Source organism: Ceratotherium simum, chromosome 11 (assembly GCF_057802395.1).
Source record: "Ceratotherium simum simum isolate JZ-2026a chromosome 11, ASM5780239v1, whole genome shotgun sequence".
NCBI lineage: Eukaryota > Metazoa > Chordata > Mammalia > Perissodactyla > Rhinocerotidae > Ceratotherium > Ceratotherium simum.
This window is the reverse complement of record NC_141910.1, coordinates 48,465,616-48,482,740: the sequence shown is the minus strand read 5'-3', so window position 1 is coordinate 48,482,740 and position 17,125 is coordinate 48,465,616. Positions and strand designations below refer to the sequence as shown.

The 17,125-nt window shown below is 36.7% G+C and overlaps 1 protein-coding gene across 5 annotated transcripts in view; it reads left to right on the top strand.

The window, feature by feature from the left end:
- Positions 1-17,125, top strand: part of TTC27 (tetratricopeptide repeat domain 27) — a 172,593-nt gene that overhangs the window by 92,915 nt on the left and 62,553 nt on the right. For all 5 annotated transcript variants that reach the window (XM_087436934.1, XM_087436935.1, XM_087436936.1 and 2 more), the window contains exons 11-12: positions 976-1,071; positions 4,566-4,688. In XM_087436934.1, the coding sequence (XP_087293060.1) occupies positions 976-1,071; positions 4,566-4,688 (219 nt within the window). The remainder of the gene's footprint in view (positions 1-975; positions 1,072-4,565; positions 4,689-17,125) is intronic.

Below are 17,125 nucleotides of genomic sequence, written 5' to 3'. Positions count from 1 at the left end.
TCTTGGATTGTTTAGTGATGTAATGAGTGTTTTCTCATTGTACAGGGTATTCTTAGGCTACAAATTTATCTCCCACCTAGTATAATATAGAGAACCCCCACTTGAGGAGCAGTTTCCCTGCTCAGAAACTGGTCTCCTTGTCTTGGGCTTTTACTGGGATATGTTAGATTCTTGTCCTTTTCTTTCTTCCGAGAAAGTTTGGACTTGTTACCTCTTACTTTCTTTGAAATTTTCAATTTTAAAAATTAATTTTGTAACACCTTTAGGCAATTTCAAACTTACAGAAAAGTTGCAAGTACAGTACTGAAGTATTGGAAAGTAAGTTGCCAGTATGGTGCTTCGGCATCCTCAAATCCAAGGGTATCCTCCTATGTAACCACGATATGTGCGTTCACATCCGAAAATTAACATTCATGTATTGTTACCATCTAATCCTCACAAGACAGGCCTGTGAAAACTAGTTAACTGAAAACTAGTCAACTGGCAAAAATAATAGAAAAAGAAAATTTAAGTACTGTGTTATACAAAAAAGGTTGATTAAAGTTTTTTCAACATAAAGAAATTAGAGGAAACATTCACAATTTTGTCACCTTATCAAAGTGACTTGTGTTCTTTATTGTTTATATGTACATTTGTATAACTTTTACAATAAGAATCTTGTTTACATTAAAAAGTTATTACAGGGGCCGGCCTGGTGGCGTAGTGGTTAAGTTTGTGCGCTCTGCTTTGGTGGCCGGGGGTTCACAGGTTTGGATCCTGGGCGCGGACCAACTTACCGCTTGTTAAGCCATGCTGTGTCAGTGTCCCGTATAGAGTAGAGGAAGATGGGCATGGATGTTAGCCCAGGGCCAATCTTCCTCAGCAAACAGGAGGATTGGCAATAGATATTAGCTCAGGGCTAATCTCCCTCACCAAAAAAAAAAAAAAAAAAAGTTATTACACATATAGATTCTGATTATGATATATGCTCTTAAGGCTCTTGCAGATCAATTTGAAGATAAAACCACGTCTGTACTGGAACGTCTGAAGATTTTCTATTGCTGTCAAGTACCACCTCACTGGGCCATTCAGGTATTTTTGTTGTTGTTTGTCATTGCCTATGGAAATTACTTTGCATTTGAAAGATAAATGCATTAGAAAAGAATGATTTTTAATTTATGTTTGTGTTTTCAAATATTTCAGTGAAAAGAATAAAAGTATCTAGCTTCAAATTGCTATTTTGATTAAAGTGATATTAGACTTGCAAAACATTTTTGAAGGAATTTAAAACTAGATTAAATGGAAACCTTGAAATTAATAGGAGCACCACAAAAGCTTTCATTTTCAAAATAACTTTTTATATTTAAAGGCCCTTTAAGAACTTTCTACCAAAGAATGAACCTTTTAACCAAGTTGTTTACAGATAGTAAACGAAAACAATTATTTGATACTCTATACTGTGAGAAACTCTTAACTACCCTCCTCTTTCTGAGGCTATGAACGTACCTAGTGCAGCTCCAAAAGCCCCATGTTGGGGTGTAGATCCTAGCCCCCCCACCATGGTTCTTGTGTGTTATAGGTGTGGTTCCCCTATTTTGTCTAATTTTTAGCACTGAAGGCAACTTAGATACCTAGTCCAATTTCTTAATTTTACAGAGAAGAAAATTGAGGCCCAGTGCAATTAACTGCACTTTTCCAGTGTTGATCACATAGCTGTTCATAAACTAGATCTCTAATTTCCTGACTTTAATCTAGTTTACCTCTTTCCTTATCTCTTCATTGGGTTGTAATTATACCAGCTAATAACCAACTTTTACTGCACACTTAGTATAAGGCATGGATTTTGTTCTGCATTTCATGCATGTTATCTTATTTTAATCCAACAATTTTGTGAAATATCCCCATTTTACAGATGGAGAAGCTGTGACACAGAGAGGTTAAGCAAAGTCAAATGGTGCCAGCCAGAAATTTCTAGATGATTTAGTAACTATTGTCATTTTAACTAGCTTCCTGCCCTCTTTCTCTTGTGGATTATGCACGTACATAGTGAATTAGAGTTATAAATCCCAACCCACCATTCAATGACTCAGAATCCTCATTAAAGATTTCTTAGAGTAGGTTATATTCTTAAGCACTGGGTAAACTAGGGGGTTTATTACACGTCAGAATTCACTTTATCCGTTGAAGGAGTCTCAATAAAACATAGCCAAATAAAAAGCTTTGTTATATCATCTCAAAAGGAGTAGCTTCTTCATCAAGAAGTGTTAACAACTGGAATTTTTTGGCATGTTTTTGACCCTGATCCGTGAAATTTGTTAAGTGCTTCGTACTATGTGGTTTGTGGTGGATAAGCGTCTCAGACTCTTGAGCTATTATTATGACAAAACATATGTCTGTTGAGGGTGTAGCTCTTAATCTGTTTCTGAACAGAAGCATTAGGACAATTAAATACTGTTCAAATAGAATTTAGGCTAAGTGCTTATTTTATCTGCTTAGGAATCTGTGGATTTCAGGATCTTTAGGCAGTTAGATAAGCATTCTCTTTCATTAAGAAATTAAATCATTTTTTTCTTGCATTTTAGAGAGTAACCATATCTTTATTATTTTTAAATATCAAGAAATAACAGCAAAGTTTATTGTAAAAAGAGAATTAGTCTTTTACTCTGCCAATAACTAGCCGTATCAGCTTGGATGCCATAACTTTCTTCATCTGTTAAATGAAAAGATTAAACTACTTACTGCATGAGCCTAAGATTCATTCCAGCTCCCACATGCTAGGTTCAGTTTTTGAAATTTTCCAATATATATTCTAAAATAGCCAAATTCTCCTGTATTTCGTGGGATATGAAATATTGGACCATCTCCCTTATTTATTTTGATAATATATTAGCTTATAATTTTCAGGTATATTGCATTTTACTTTCTAATTTTGTCATTCCTGGATTTCCGTATCCATTAGCTTCTTAACTCTTAAATATATATTGAATTTTTGAAAAAGTGGTAAAAGTGTATTTAAGAGAAAACAGCACAGTTCTCACTAGTATGGTTTCTTATCTTATTCAAGGTATTCACCTACTTTTTTAATCTTTCTAATATTTTTTCCATTCCTACAGGAGGGACCACTTATAGATCATAATATATTTAATTTTGAATATGTTTAACCTTCACTGATCTTACCACAATTTGTCTTTTTTTATTTGCCAAGGACTGGGAGATTAGGGAGCTAAGTTTTTTAGAATTTGCTTAAAATAAATCTAAGTAGACTCGAGTGAGAAGAGCCAGAGATGCCCTCATGAATAAAGTACACGAGTACTAATACATAGATTTTATGTCATTTATATTGACTGCTTACAGTTTTAATTAATTATTTGAGTTCAATTTCCTTTTATTTTTTTTCTAGTTTGAGATATAATTGACATATAACATTGCATGGTTTAAGGTGTACAAAATAATGATTTGATATATGTATATATTGTGAAATGATTGCCACAATAATTAGTTCACATCTATCACCTCACATAGTTACAAATTTCTTTTTCTTGAGATGTGAACTTTTATGATCTACTATCATAGCAACTTTCAAATATACAATATGGTATTGTTAACTATAGTCACTATGCTGTAGATTAGATCCCTACAACTTATTTGTACCTTTTGACCACCTTCACTCATTTCACCCATCCCCTGCCTCTGGCAACTACCAATTTCTTCTCTGTTTCTATGAGCTCAATTTTTTTTAGAATCCGCATATAAATGAGATTGTACAGTATTTGTATTTCTCTGTCTGACTTATTTTACTTAGCATAGTGCCCTGAAGGTCCGTCCCTGTTCTCACAAATGGCAGGATTTCCCTCTTTTTTTAATGGCTGAATAGTATTCTATTGTGTATATGTATATACCACATTTTCTTTATTTGTTCATCCGTAGATGGACACTTAGATTGCTTCAAGGTCTTGGCTATCATCAATACTGTTGCAATGAACATGAGGATGCAGATATCTCTTTGAGATAGTCATTTCGTTTACTTTGGATAGGTACCCAGAAGTAGAATTGCTGGTTCATATGGTAGTTCTATTTTTAATGTTTTTAGGAATCTCCATAATGGCTGCACCAATTTACATTTCCACCACCAGTACACAAGGGTTCCCTTTTCTCTACCTCCTTGCCAACACTTGTTATCTCTTGTCTTTTTGATGATATCCCTACCAACTAGAGTTTTAAAAATTGATTTATTGGATCTCAGCTTTACAAATCAGAGATTGTCGTATATAGAATCTCTAGGTAAGAAATAAATATTGATTTTGCTTTTTAAGTTCTTTTGAGTTCTTAGAAAAAATTGATATATTGAGTATTTTGAACAGTTTCTATGACGTTTTTTAATTCCTCACCCCTGTAAAGAAGCTTGCTAAAGGAAAAGTAAGTATTGAATCATTGCAAACTCCTAATTAGTAGAGGTTGGATTGTACAAATTATGCATTTATTACAATAAGCAGACACTTAAAACGGCAGATTGGATATATCTGCTGTGAAACAGGAATCTGTCTTTCAATAAGGAAATGTTCATTATTTTAACTTGATTTTTCTAGCGCCAACTTGCAAGTTTACTCTTTGAGTTGGGATGTACCAGTTCAGCCCTTCAGATATTTGAGAAGCTAGAAATGTGGGAAGATGTTGTCATTTGTTATGAAAGAGCCGGGCAGCATGGGAAGGTATGTAATAGTAAAATTCTATGTACTGGTGAGAGCCTTCCATCTTTGAGCGTCTTCTCACTTGTTTTGTTTTTTTTAAGCCCACTTTTGCCAACAGTTCACTTATATTCCTTTTTTCCCCGGAAATCTTTTTAATGTTTTCTCTGATTTCTGTTGGGACAGATTATTTTGTGTGTATCCATGTGTATGTATATATAAAAGAGAAAAGCAGGCCAAAATTGGTATGATATTTGATGTTTAAGAATGAATAATGAAAGCTTTAAATACACTGCATTTTGATCTCTTTCTTTTACTGACTCTTGTCCTGTAGGACAACTTCAATGTGAAATATACGGAATTATTTTAAGCATTGCTGGGTTGCCTGATGATCCGAGACTGTGGGCCTAAAGGGAGGTTACCTAGGAGAGAGAGCAGCTGGCTCCGCCTGTAGAAGAAAATCCAAAGGGTGTGACGACCCCCCTTGGGGCAGACTTGTCAAGTGTGTAATGCACATTTAATTCCACCCTTAAATTGGGTCAAGAGGGAAAATGTTGCAATATTTGCATCTGTTATTAATCTATTGTTTTTTCCCCTCATAAACGAACAGAATTTTAAAAAGAATAAGGGGCTCTGCATTGTGAGTAGCTTTTAAAACTGACACATTGAAGTCATATGTTAATTTTGGATTAAAATTGTAAATGACTAAATTTCTATCATAGTATACAAGCAGAGTAAAACCCATCAATTGGATCATTTATATCCACAGTCAACCTTTTGCCATCACCCTGAAAAAGAGAAATAGTGGAACAAGAACATGTGTGTTTGTGTCTTAAATACCTTCCCAAGTATGTCTATTTTAGGCTAATAGTAAAAGCTACAGTCCTTTCTCTAATCACTAATGGCAGTGAAGGTCTTTGAATTGTATTGGCTTATGGAGAAACCAGCATGGAAATAAAATTTTACTGTAGAAGATTATAGAATTGTAGTATGTCATCCTGGGAAAGAGCTCCATAATCATCTGTTCCAGTTTCCTCCTTTTCCAAATAAGGAAAGGAGTCTGTATTGATTTGCCTCAGGTCATAAAGCTAGTTATTGATTATTAGTTTGAGCGGCCGCGTGGCTTAGTGGTTAAAAGCATAGCCTCTAGACCCAAGCTGCCTGGATTCAAATGCTAGTCTTGCTGCATGCTAGCTTTGTGATATTGGGCAAGTTACTCAATACCCTCACCTCCCATGCTCAGTTTCCTCATCTAGAGGCACATAGTCTACCTACCTTACAGGTTTGCGTGACAATAATGTATGTAAAGTACATAGAATGATGCTTTCCTCATAGTGCTGCATGAGTGTTTGCTGCTATTACTGCTGCAATTCTAAAGCATTTTTTTTTTTACATTTTAACATCTCTGAATTTGGAATGTATCCAACACTCGATGGCGTCTTCCAATTGCTGTCAGTCAAGTGGCCCTCTGGCCAGGTTGTCATTTCCCGTGCTTGTGCAAGCTTAGTTGTAGCTATATTTAGTGTCATCGTTTCAACTGAGTTATGTACACGGTGTCAGCACTACATATGTTGGATTTAATTGCCGTTTAAAATATCTTCAAAAAGATTCCGTTATGTTTTGGCATTGAAACAAAAAGTTGGTGAACATGCAGAAAAGGACAGGAACAAAGTAGAGAGATGTAGACTTGGTATTAGTGAAGTAAACACTTGCTGTTGGAGACATCATCACAATTCCATTTACTTTTCTTTAAAAGCAACAACTAAGTGCTTTATAGGAGGCAAGAAAGGACAATACTCTGAAGCAGATGAAACAGTGTTTCGTATTGAGATGTGTAAAAAAAGGTTGCCACTTAAAATGTCAAACAATGTATTGAAAGCAGGAGAAATTGCCAAATTTTTCTGAGTAGATTTAAAAAATATCAAAGCAATGAGAGGCTGACGTGATTCGTTCAAGGCGTTAGGTCATAATTTAATTGAAAGCATTTTTTCTTTATTAGTTGAGTTAGTCTTATGATTGGTCGCATCTCAAATTTGATGAAATATAGTCTTAAGTACCTTCGGGGACTTATTCTTAGTGCCCATTGTCTGGCACTAAAGTATGCTCAGGTGTTTGTTTAACAAAGGAATGAATGGATGAATGAGTATCTTGACTCCCAGTCTGATGTAGTTGCATCACTGCATCATTCTTCACTTTGCTAATCTTTTATGTTGGTCAGTAAATAAATAAATAACTGTATGTAAATTATGGTAGTTTTTGAAATGGTGATTTTTGTAATGATTAAGTGAATCACAAATACCCAAAGCACGTTTTGAAATAATAAATTTATTTAATTTTTAGAAAGTATGGAAAGTAGACTTTCTCTGATTGCAGAAGAAAAAATACAATGAATCCACCTCTTTCCAGAGAGGAGATTTGAGTATGTCCCGTAAAGTCATTGTGGCATTATTATTTTTCACATTATAAATTTGCACATGACCTTGTAAGGTATGTCTTATAATAATGTTACTGCACAAAATTGGGGTTCTCTGCTCATTGCGCATAAACAAACCAATTAATTACGACATCAGTCTTTGGGGAAAAAGATCAACTTTATTCTGTGAGATCGATCTGCAGGGAGAACAGGGGACGTGTGCCCTCAGATCTGTCTCCCCAATTCACGATTTGGGGTGAAATTTAAAAGGTTAGGGAGAACAGGCTGGCATGCAGAAATGCTGGCAGGACAGGTTTTGATTGGTGAGCTTCAAGCATTTATGGTAAGGTTTTAAACGTTTATGACAAGGTTCTAAACTTTTATGATAGGGTTCTAAACATTTTCGATGAGGTGGGGAACGAATTTGAACACCAGATCTTCCTGAATGAGGGACCCCTCACTTCTGATAAGAGTCCAGCTTTCAAGTTTGGTCGTGTCCTAGTCCTTGGGTTCCATGGGAAGAAGAATCTTGGGCTGTGGTCCTTTCAGATCATGATTTCTTCTTTTGTGCACGCCCTGGCCATGTGACTTTGCAGATTTTCTGAAAGGCAGTTCTTAATCACTCTGTTGATAAGAGATGGGGTCAGTTGAACTGGTCCTGGAGGGCCCACAGTTACAATAATGATAAATTCCCATATTTCTAATTACTCTAGAAAATGTATGTATTTTAATTTTTAGTCGGGAGTTGCAGCCAAACGTCCCTCAAAATCTTGATTTTAAAGGTTGATTTTAACATTTTATTTGCCACATAAAAGACTTTCCCTACCTGTTTTTCTTATGCTATATTTGCAGATGAGTTTAATCATAGACCCTAAAAGGTTTTACTTCAAGTTGGAAGCAAGTGTTTTATTTCTAACACAGCTGAGATTCTTTTAGTATTTGGTCATGTGCCAGTAGTTGTCACCACATTTTGATTTAACTAGAGGTTTGTGAAATTTTAATCCTTGCATTTAGTGCCTAATGGCATAATTTATTTTTAAAAGGCAAATTCTGAAAAGTATCTAATTCTAATTATTGTGTTCTGGTGCTCATGTTTGCACTCTGCTATTGTAGAGCGTCAGACTTTCTAATTTAGAAACTACCTATACAAATTCTCATTATTTAATGACCATTGGCAAAACAGGTAAAATTAATTTTGCTTGACCTTGGGGTCAGAACTGGTTCTCATCTGTTAGCATTTAATTTTTTAAAGCTATCTGGCACATTATAGCAGTTTCCGCAAGCTTATTCTTATAACAGAACACTTATAGCAGTTTCCCCAAGCCTATTCTTATAACAAAATTCTTATTTTGTTGGGCAAATTTGGTCCCTAAATGAAAGACAAAGACTGAGCTGGCATAAGCCACTGTAGCGGGTGGGGGTGAAGGGAATGGAGAGATAAGGCTTGGGACCTCTTTTGTTTTCTCTTGTTTCTAGGAAACAAGGTTTACCTGAGATTATGTAGCCTTATCTTTTATTATGCTACGTTTGCAGATCATTGCAGTCATTGGTTTTTAAAAAGTTTTCCTTTAAGTTGCCAGGAAATGTTTTATTTCTAAAATAGCTGGGATTCTTTTAGTGTTTGGTTTGGTTTTTTTTCTTCTAAGATAGTTTCTTTATATGAGTTGAAAGATTTCTCACATGTTCTTTTCCCACACTACAGCCAGCGTGATCTTTCTAAAGACAAATCTGATCATGTCATTCCCGCTCTTTAGTGACTTCACTTTGTCTCCAGGATTCAGTCAGAGCTCTGTAGCATGGATGGTTTATAGACCACTTCATGAGCTGACTCCTGCTTGCGTTGCTAACTGCCTAGTCCCCCTACGCTTTTATCTTGGCGTCATCCCCCTTTGTGCTCACTCCTTCAGGTTGTGTCCAAAGTTCCAGCAGGATTAAACTACATGTAATTTCTTGATTTGCAGCATTGTTTCACCTCAGGACCTTTGTTCATGCTATTGTCTGTTTAGAACTTGTCTTCCTTCAGCTAACTCCTACTTGTTCTTCAGATTTCTCCTTGATGATTACTTTCTACAGTGACTCTCCCTGATACCTCCTTCCCTGATTTTATGATGTTCTCCTGTGTTGGGTGCTCCAGTGGCACCCAACACTACTCTAATATTCCATTTGCTGGCTTATCTCACCTACTAAACTGTAAGCTGTTTAAGAATAAGATTTATGTCTATATTATTTACAGCTGTCTCCCCAACACCTAGCACAGGCCTGGCACATAGTAAGTACTCAAGAATATTTGCTAAATGAATGACTAGTAGCTATTCACTATGAGTAGTTATTGCATTGAAGCAAATCTCTGAGTAAATACTCCTTATGGACTTTACATGTTGGGAAAATACCTCTCCAACTCCTGCTGTATATTTTCTGTCCAAAAACAAATTATGAGATCTCCCCCCTCCCATTTTAACCTTTTAGCTTTAGGAATAGAAATAGGAGCCTTCAAGAATTTTTATTCTTGCTCAGTAGATGTTAAAGTCCCTGTGAGCATGCTATTATTCTGTAATGCAATATTTGAGTGCTTCTTATGTAGTACATTCTTTATATCATTATTTTGTCATTGTCATATAACTTTCGTAACAACCTACAAAATATGCATTGTTTTTACCACTTTACTGAGTATTAGTAAGTGGCAGAATTTGGAATCCAAGCTCAGACCTTCCTTTCCTCTAAAACCCTCACTCCTTTCCCCACACCTGCCTCCCATCAGGATTATCGTTAATCTCTTAAAAAGTACATATTCGACTTATAAATTAAAACCTGTTGTGCTCACCTGAATGAGAAAAATAAGCAAAATACCTGAAAATACTCTATATCTTGGGAGTGTAAATAGGAGATGATCAGCAAATTGGATAACTAGGCCTGTTTTTAATTATTCAGTTTTATCTTGGACCTGGAGTATTTACGTTGGCAAGTACCCTTGAAAAACTAAGCCAGAGCATGGTGTTGTCACACACATAAATGTCAAAAGCAATTAGTGAACAATTGGCTCAGTGAGAGAGTGAATAGGACTAGGCACCACCACACAGAAGAAGTCTAACTGGGAGTGACCGACTGGGTGGGATGAAGTGTTTTGCACTTTTCATATCTCAGTTGCTGCTCATAGAACAAAGAATTTAGACTAGAAGTGAACTGCCTTTCTGCTAGAATTGCCCTTGGCAGCCGGAAGAGTAGAAGGTAGATTGGTGCTGTCTTAGCTCTGCCTTGTCTTCCTTATTCACTGTGTCAAGGACTGTAGAGCAGCTTTCCAGTGGTCAGTCTCCCTGGAACTTGTCTTTCTTGTCCTTCCTTCTTTGAGAACCAGCCTCTGCAAGAGTGAAAATCAGAATCCATTTTATTCTCTGCTCCAGGGGAGAAGACTGAATTAGACTATGCCCAAAGTTGTTTGAGTTACATACATACATACATACACACACATTATTTTATTTTATTTTATTATTTATTTATTTATTTTCCCCCCAAAGCCCCAGTAGATAGTTGTATGTCATAGCTGCACATCCTTCTAGTTGCTGTATGTGGGACGCGGCCTCAGCATGGCCGGAGGAGTGGTGCGTCGGTGCGCGCCTGGGATCCAAACCTGGGCCGCCAGCAGCGGAGCGCGCGCACTTAACCGCTAAGTCACGGGGGCTGGCCCAACACACACATTATTTTAAACCTAAAGCTATTGTCAGGTAGCCAAATAGGACTAATAGTGTGACCTTAAATTCTTAGCCTGCCGTTTTTCCATCCTCTTGGAGCAAACCTCTAGCTGTTAAGCCTAATTCTGTCATATTTGTGGTCCTCAAAGACACTTGTTACAGTTAGTACCATCTCTGGGTCTAGAGCTCGCTTTTTCCGCCTTCGTTCTTTGCCAGGAGAGCTTCCTGTAGTTGTTGGTTTGCCAGTTCCCCGCCCCTGTAGACTGACCTGACACAATGTCAGATGAGGGCCACTCTTATCACACATTAGAATTTTTAATTCCTTCCACTAATTCACAAAATCGAGGCACAAATCACAGCCAAGAAGGGCAGTTTGTTTTGATAATTCCTCTGACTCAAGTATGAATAATTTTCCTGAACTGTTTTATTTCCCTTTTCACCAGAGACTGAACCTAACTTTTACCCATATTCTTTATTCAAAACTCAGGGCCTTGTCCCTAACAGGGCGCTTCCTGGAATCCTAGTGGTGCTTAGGGTGGGGTCTTATCTCCCTCAAACCTCAAATTTTCCATATAACAACTTATAGAAAAATATACCATTAGGGGGCCAGCCTGGTGGCATAGTGGTTAAGTTCGTGTGCTCCACTTCGGTGGCCCAGGGTTCTCAGATTCGAATCCTAGGTGCAGAGCTACACACCACTCATCAAGCCGTGCTGTGGTGGTGTCCCATGTGCAAAATAGAGGAAGATGGGCACAGATGTTAGCTCAGGGCCAATCTTCCTCACCAACAAAAAAAAGAAAAATATACCATCATAAATGTAAATGAGTCCCAATATGGTATATTTTTCAATGTATTAACCCCTTTGCTTGCATATATCTGAAGTTCTCAGTTACCTCTCAACACTGGACCATTTGATCAAAAGGTACATCACCAGGGTAGGGAACTCCTCAGATACTCAGAATCTCCTTTCAGGCCATCAGTTTTGCTCCTTGGTGTTTTTAGTCCTAACAAGAGTCATTTCCTAGGTGTGCTCACTTGAGTCAGACTAGCCTGTGAAATTCAGATTCTGCCATATGACCTCTAGTTTACTGGAAATAAATTGTTGTTAAAACTGTCTTAATTAGTCATACGCAATATTGATGTCAGCCAGAGCATGTCTCCCTTTGTTCCTAATGGGAAGAATCTTTTATGTCTCTATTTAGAGTCTGAACACCCGTAGAAAAAACCAATAGATCTTTGTGACTTTAGTGTTAGTTTTAGTTGAATTCATCCAACATTTGTAGAGTACCTACTGTGTGCTGGGCAATGGTACTCCCAAGATGAATAAGAAACAAAATTTACCTCCAAAGAGGTTATAGTCTGATAGTACAGATACATATGAGCAGAATATTTTAGTATGATATGACAGATGCTAAGGTGGAAGTATATACAGATTCCAAATTCTATTTGGCCATCATATTTACACCTAAATATTTTTCCCTCTGCTATTCTTCTCTAAAGCAATAGTCCACTCAGTTTGTATCTAGTACAGACTCTTTCTCTGAGATCCCTAGACCTACTGCTGTGACTCTACACACTTTCATAAAAAACTGATATTTGGTTGAAGTTAGCCTTATGTGGAAAAATTTTGCTTTAACCTTGTAATATCAGTAGTTTTTTCCCTTTGACCTCACTTCCTGCAGTCCTGTTGGCTCAGTTGATGACAGTAATTAACTACTTAACAGTTGATGACAGTAATTCTTCTATCTTTGGAGAAACCATACATAGTTGACCGGTGTGATTATTTATAGAAAATTTTAATGTTCCTGGAAGCTGTTTCAAGTTCTCTTCCTTCTTCCTAGTAGTGAAACCTTAAGCATCTTATTTTCCAATCTGGTTTTCCAGTGGAGGGAGTTGAGAAAGAACACAAACATTGGTTCAGGACTTACTGTGTGCCTGACAAAATGCTAGGTACATTTCACATCTAATTCTTGTAGGTAAGGTACAAATGAAGAACAAACTCTCAAAATATTAGTTAACTTGCTCATGGTCAGACATTTAGTAACTAGTAGAACTGGCATTTGAACTGCCTTTCTGACTAAAGGCATCTGTATCCTCGCAGATCTGCTTATAGTTGGAAGTCTGTAGAATGGATTATGCAACACAATTTTCTAGGGATGTGTTAGGACTCTTTTGGTTGTAAGAGAATATACTAGCTTAGGCAAAAAAAGGGAATTTATTGGTTCATTCAACTGAAAATTCTAGTAGACCTGTTACGATAGCTATATCCAGGGGCTGAGATGGTGTCATCATGACTTTGTAGCTCTCTCTATAAGGCAGACAAGATGACCACAGGAGGCCCAAGTTTAGTAATCCCTGTGGAAAGATACAGTCAATTCCATGGCTCTAATAGAAAGGTTCTTCGGAAGACCAAAGTCATGTGCCCTCGCCTTTGGTAGGCCCTCCCTGTATCACATGAAATGGGTTCCCACCAGGGAAGAGGAGTTTTGTTATCAGAGGATCAGGGAAGGGATGCTGAGCAACTGATGTCCACTATAGGATGGGAGTTTAATGGTCTAAATCTGCAGTTGCAATAGGTGTTTTGTTTGGTTGACACAGTGTTGTGAGAAACATTATAGTAAATATTTTCAGGTGATTTCGTCTAGAAATCTAGATTTCTTGGCTTCTCTTAAAGAATCAAATGATGTGGAAACACTGGGCCAAATTCCCACATTGTTGTACTAACTGGCTGGAGTTGAGCAGTGGTTCCTTCCTTTGTGTGCTCACTCACTAGCCTACTTCATTCATTCTCAGTAACTGGCAAGAGTCTGGGCATTTGAGTGTGTGACGCTTGCTCTAAACCGTGCAGGTTTCTCTGGTAAAGTAAGTACAGTGTTATTCCAGCCATAATTGTAGGTTCTGCTTAAATCTTGGCTGACTTAATTTTATACTGAGATTCACTATGTGTAGTCACTGCCACAAAATTGTATTAAGAATAATAATTAGTTGCGTACAAAGACAAAACAGATTGTTAAACAGCCTATATATGTAAGATATGTTAAACAGCCTATATATGTAAGATATGTATATATGTGTGGGTAGGGGAATAGTCTTTGGGGTTTGCAACTGACAAGATTCTTGCAAGTTGATTGCAGGTTTATGCAGCCAGTTGCCCGTTTTAAGTATGCCTTTTCGTGTTTGGAAATGTATTTTTATCCTATTTAATAGATGTTTAGATGACAAATTTCATATACCCTCTAAGAATGTACATTTATATTTTCGTGTAGGGAAGTAGCAACCCATAGCCAGAAATACCAAAACTTTTGCATTCTGTGAAGATTTCTGGCCACCCACATTTTGATATTGCAAAAGTAATATTACAAGCCCTTGTGCATTGGGCACATCTTTTGTAGTTCTTTATTTGGTAATAAATTACGTGAATTGAGTGGGTAAGTGGGGGAGGGAGGAGAAAATAGACGATTTTGGAGAGAGTGAAGAAGACTGAGAAATGTAATGTGACTAATTGAAGAAAAGAAATATATTGCCTCCAAGCATTGCCCTGGGGAACGATAATTCTGTTGGCAGGATGAAGAGGTGTAAGATCTCAAGGAGAAAGAATTGATTTATCTAACAGAAAAATGTGGGATAGGAATTTGAGGAAAGAAGAAGCCAGTTCAGACCGAGCAGGGTCACTGCTCTAGTGTTTCTCACCTTCTTTTGGAAACTGCCCCGTTTTGGGCCCCCAGACCCATCTAACAGTGGATAAAATACCCAGAATTGGTATTGTTTGGTAACAAGAAGTTGCTTACCACCCACTCTCTGTGTTCCTCATTCTTACAAGAGTTGGGGTAGATATGACTTGCTGGAGGAAGTATTTGAAATCCTGAATGCCTTAGCATTTCCAAATGTGAAGGTTTTCCTGATTACTATTTAAACTTTCACTTCTATATTTTGTCTTCTTTGCAAAGGTTGCAAACACTAGGGCTGTGTAATATGTCTTTGGACTCTGGTGAATCTTCATGGCCTATAATAATTAGAAGTAGCATAAATATTTGTAGAATGGTAGTTTTTGATCATGCAGGTGTTTTAAGGGTATGATTTGATGTTCTGAGTCTTGGATCCTATTTTTAGTGGGAAGTGTGGAGTATAGTATTCACTTATAGTCCTTTTTATTTCTGTAAAGTTGGTAGTAGTTTCTCCTCTTTCGTTTCTGATTTTAGTAATTTGAGTCCAAAGAACCAACTTTTGGTTTATTTTCTCTTTTGTTTTTCTGTTCTCTATTTTATTTATTTACACCTTAATCATTATTATTTCCTTCCTTCTGCTTCTTTAGGTTTGGTTTACTCTTCTTTGTCTGGTTTCTTATGGTGGGAGATTAGATGATTGATTTGAGATCTTTTTTTCTTTTTCATTATAGGCATTTATAGCTATAAACTTGCCTCTCAGCACTGCTTTCAATGCATCCCATAGTTTTGGTATATTATGTTTTTGTTTTCATTTATCTCAAAATGTTTTTAATTTCCCTGTGATTTCTTTTTTGACCTATTGGTTATTTAGGAGTGTGTTGTTTGATTTCCACGTATTTGTGAATTTCCCAAATTTCTTTGTGTTATTGATTTCTAATTTCATCCCTTTGGGATCGGAGAACATACTTTGTATGACTTCAGTCGTTTCAAATTTGTTGAGACTTGTTTTACAGCCTGACATATAGTATATCTTGGAGAATGTTCTGTGTGCACCTGAGAATGTGTATTCTGCTGTTGTGGGGTGGGTGGAGTGTTCTTTAGATGTCTTTTAGGTCTAGTTGGTTTATAGCATTGTTCAAGTCTTCTATTTCTGTCATCTGTATAGTTGTTCTATCCATTATTAAAAGTTGGATATTGAAGTCTCCAAATTTTATTGTTAAATTGTGTATTTCTCCCTTCAAATCTGTCAGTTTTTGCTTTGTATAATGTGGGCTCTGTTGTTAGGTGAATATATACTTATAATTATTATATCTTCTTGATGGAGTGAACTTTTATCATTAAAATATGCCCTTCTTTGTTCTATTAGCAATTTTTGTCTTAAGATGTATTTTGTCTGATATTAGTATAGTCACTCCAGCTTCTCCTGGTTACTGTTTATGTAATGTATCTTCTCCATTTTTTCTTTTTTTTTACTTTGAACCTGTGTGTCTGAATCTAAAGTGTGTCTCTTTTAGACAGCATTTAGTTGGATCATTTTTTTGTCCTTTCTGCCAATCTCTGCCTTTGATTGGAGTGTTTAATCTCTTTGCATTTAATTTAATTACTGATAATGTAGGATATTTGTTGGTCATTTTGTTATTTGTTTTCTATATGTCTTATTTTTTTTTTTTTTCGTTTCCCTGTTAACTGCCTTCTTTTTGACTAAATGGATATTTCCTAGGGTACCATTTAATTCCTTTGTCATTTCTTTTACTGTTTTTTTTAAGTTACTTTCTTAGTCATTGTACTAAGGATTATTTAAAATAGCAGATTTTAAGTGTCTATTAAGTCCGTCATCTAGGCATCCTCAGGGATGGTTTCTATTGATTGCTTTTTTTCCCATATAACGGCCATACTTTCTTGTTTCTTTGCATATTTTTGTAATTTTTTGTTGAAAATTGGACATTTTAAATAATATAATGTTGCATCTCTGGAAATCAGGTTGTTGTTGCTGTTTGTGTTGTTTTTTGTTTGTTTATTGATATTTCTTGACTAATTCTGTAAAATCTATGTTCATTGTCCTGTGTAGCCACTGAATTCTCAGATTGATTAGCTTAATGGTCAGCTAATGACTGGACAGAAAATTCCTTAAATGCTGAAATGAACAAGTCTCCCAGTCTTTGCTGATGGGCTCTGTGTATGTGTTGGGGTATGCTTTCAGCACTCAGCCAGGCAGTTGACAACTTTGCCTTAGCTTTCACTAACTGTTTGTGCAAAGCCCTGAAGGTCACTCTGAGGTGAGAGCTTAGGGCTTTCTCGGGTCTTTCCTGAACATGTACGCAGTCTTCTAGATTCCCAAGAATATGTTGGAGCTTTTCAAAGCCCTTATGTGTATCTCATTCCCTTTTTTCCTTTTAAGTTTTTTGGCTAGCCTATTGTTTGACCCAGCTGTTATTTTTACCACCTCAGGCAGCTGCAAAATTAATTAATTGTCTCTAATTTTTTTTGACAAAGGCTTTTCACTGAGCAAGCTCAGAGTAAGTTTAAAGACAGCCTTGCAGGTGGACTCTTCTAGGGAATCACCAGACTGGTCATATAATGGCAGTGTTCTGGGAACGAGACATTAGAGGTGCTCCAAACCCATTTTCTTCCCTCTGGTGGCTGCTAGGCCACTAATTTTCATCATAATTTCCTGCTGCTGGTTTTCAAGGCTAATGC